The sequence below is a fragment of the Bombus bifarius genome, unplaced genomic scaffold (assembly GCF_011952205.1).
Source record: "Bombus bifarius isolate JDL3187 unplaced genomic scaffold, Bbif_JDL3187 scf7180000007984, whole genome shotgun sequence".
NCBI classification, from domain to species: domain Eukaryota; kingdom Metazoa; phylum Arthropoda; class Insecta; order Hymenoptera; family Apidae; genus Bombus; species Bombus bifarius.
The window spans coordinates 792,473-794,466 of record NW_022884367.1 but is presented as its reverse complement, the minus strand read 5'-3'; the positions used below and the strand labels follow the sequence as shown (position 1 = coordinate 794,466).

Genomic DNA, 1,994 nt, shown 5'->3' with positions numbered 1-1,994 from the left:
TCTCCAACTCGCAGTTTAACTGAACCTTATGCAGTAATTTCTGTGAGAAGAGATCTACCAAAAACGTTTATAAGGAATTGAAACATCCCGGGGCACATTATTTGAAGAAGCTGTCGCCATTGTAGCTAAAGTAGAAGGAGAGACGAGAAACAGTTCACCAGTTTCGTATGTGACAAGGAATCTAGGGAATGCAAGGACATGCTGGTACGTTTCTCAACGGGAACAGTATTCCCTCGATTTTCAGACTGAACGTACTTTGAGAAGAAAAGGTAAGATATGCCTTGACACACTTTAACGTAACCATTTCTGTGGCGAGAACAGACCGTACCGGAAGCCCCCTTAGGGAACTCCCTTGCAAGATGCAGGGAGTCCAAGTTTGCCAACGTTACTTGCTACTTCCGGTAAGGAAGAACGCGCCTGGACTATGGAACTGCGGGCTTGAAGGCAAACCGTCGGGCGGGGCTACATTGAGAAACGTATTTGTAAACATACATCCTACCCATGAGGCTCGAGCAGCCCGTGTCGCAGTAAATCCCGGTACATTAATATTAATGCGTCTTCGGCATGTACAACACACTCGTGCCTTCTACTCAGCTGGTTCTCCACATCGCAGAAAGCATGAGAGTTCAACAGAGTTTACAGCACCAACCGTGTACAGAACCTGAACCTCCTCACAATATCTGCGTTCCGTCTGTCTTGCTTTCATCTCGCAGTCTTGGGTGTTCCTTGTGCCTCTCACTCCGAGAAAATCAGCTTAGTTTTTTATTCACGTTTGTCACGCTGATTCTTCGCGGTCTCGTTCAAAAGTGTTTTGGAATTTTTGTGTCTTTGAAGCGAGTAATAGAAGAAAGGGGGAAATGATATGCACGTGTAATTAGTTCTTTAGATTCGTGGTAGTTTTGAAGTCTTTGATGAATCTTTTAATCCCTTTTGTTTGTAACATAGATGAAACGTGCTCTATTTCGCTATATTTTATTTCTGTACTTTGGATCCATTTCAACCTGTTGAAATTACACACTTGAAAAAACTTTTTCAAAGGAATATTTGCAGCATTCATGTTTTATGAATATACTTCATCTTTTCAGCAGTTTTAAAAACTATCAAAATCATGCTTCGGAGAGCCAAGCTTAGCTTTTTAAAAATTTAACTGGTTAGAAATATGTCTGAAAATATACGATCAACGCAGAAATGTGTAATAGAAATACATACGAAAAGAAACGATCAACATTGGTCATTAATGACAAATGTTCCCTTTCTGCCTTTATGTTGGCACATTACAAGAGAGTTTGATGAAGAGGCCGGGGCCATTGTTGAATCAAGGAAGAGTGAAAGGTGACGTGCGATAATAGAATCCTGTGGAATAGTAAAAATACCGCATTTGCGTCAGTTAGGAAAGTAGAACAATTATACAGGTTGGATGACCGAATGAAAAGAAATTGTAGTAACAGAATTATTGGAAATAAAAAGAATCTACTTTTTTGAATTTATGAACATTTCTGATAAAATTCCCAATTTTCAATACCCAAATACTTCATCTCAATCTTCTTGGAAATAAATTTAAATGCTTTGTAGAAATGTGGTATTTCATTAAATTACTTCTTTTTATTTCCCAATTTTTTCCGAGCATTAAGAAGCATTTTCATGCGCGAACATTCATTTATCCCTATTTATCAACAACTAGCAATTTTCCAACATAGAATGCTCACATTTTTCGACACATAAAATACCAATATTTCTCAATGTTTCTTCGTACGTTTCTCGATGGAACATGGACCATCGTGATGCCGTTCCACGACACGTTTCCCCTTGACTCGGGAAAATAATGATCACGCCCAATGGCGTGTGAACCAGTACCACATCTCAACATCTTACGTCTAGTATTCCTGTCTTGGAAACTCCATTTTGGAACAATCCTTTCAGTATACATCGTCACGGTAATCTCGTTTTATCAAGTCAAATATTATTCCAAATTTATATAGACATAAGTTTACCAA

At 38.8% G+C, this 1,994-nt stretch overlaps 1 protein-coding gene across 1 annotated transcript; it reads left to right on the top strand.

Annotated features, from left to right (window-relative positions):
• On the top strand, nucleotides 1–985 carry LOC117204845. Its single transcript, XM_033442632.1, has 2 exons — nucleotides 1–204; nucleotides 322–985. The coding sequence occupies exons 1-2, from the start codon at nucleotides 189–191 to the stop codon at nucleotides 663–665; spliced, it is 360 nt and encodes a 119-aa protein (XP_033298523.1). The 5' UTR covers nucleotides 1–188; the 3' UTR covers nucleotides 666–985.
• The last annotated feature ends 1,009 nt before the right edge of the window (nucleotides 986–1,994 follow it).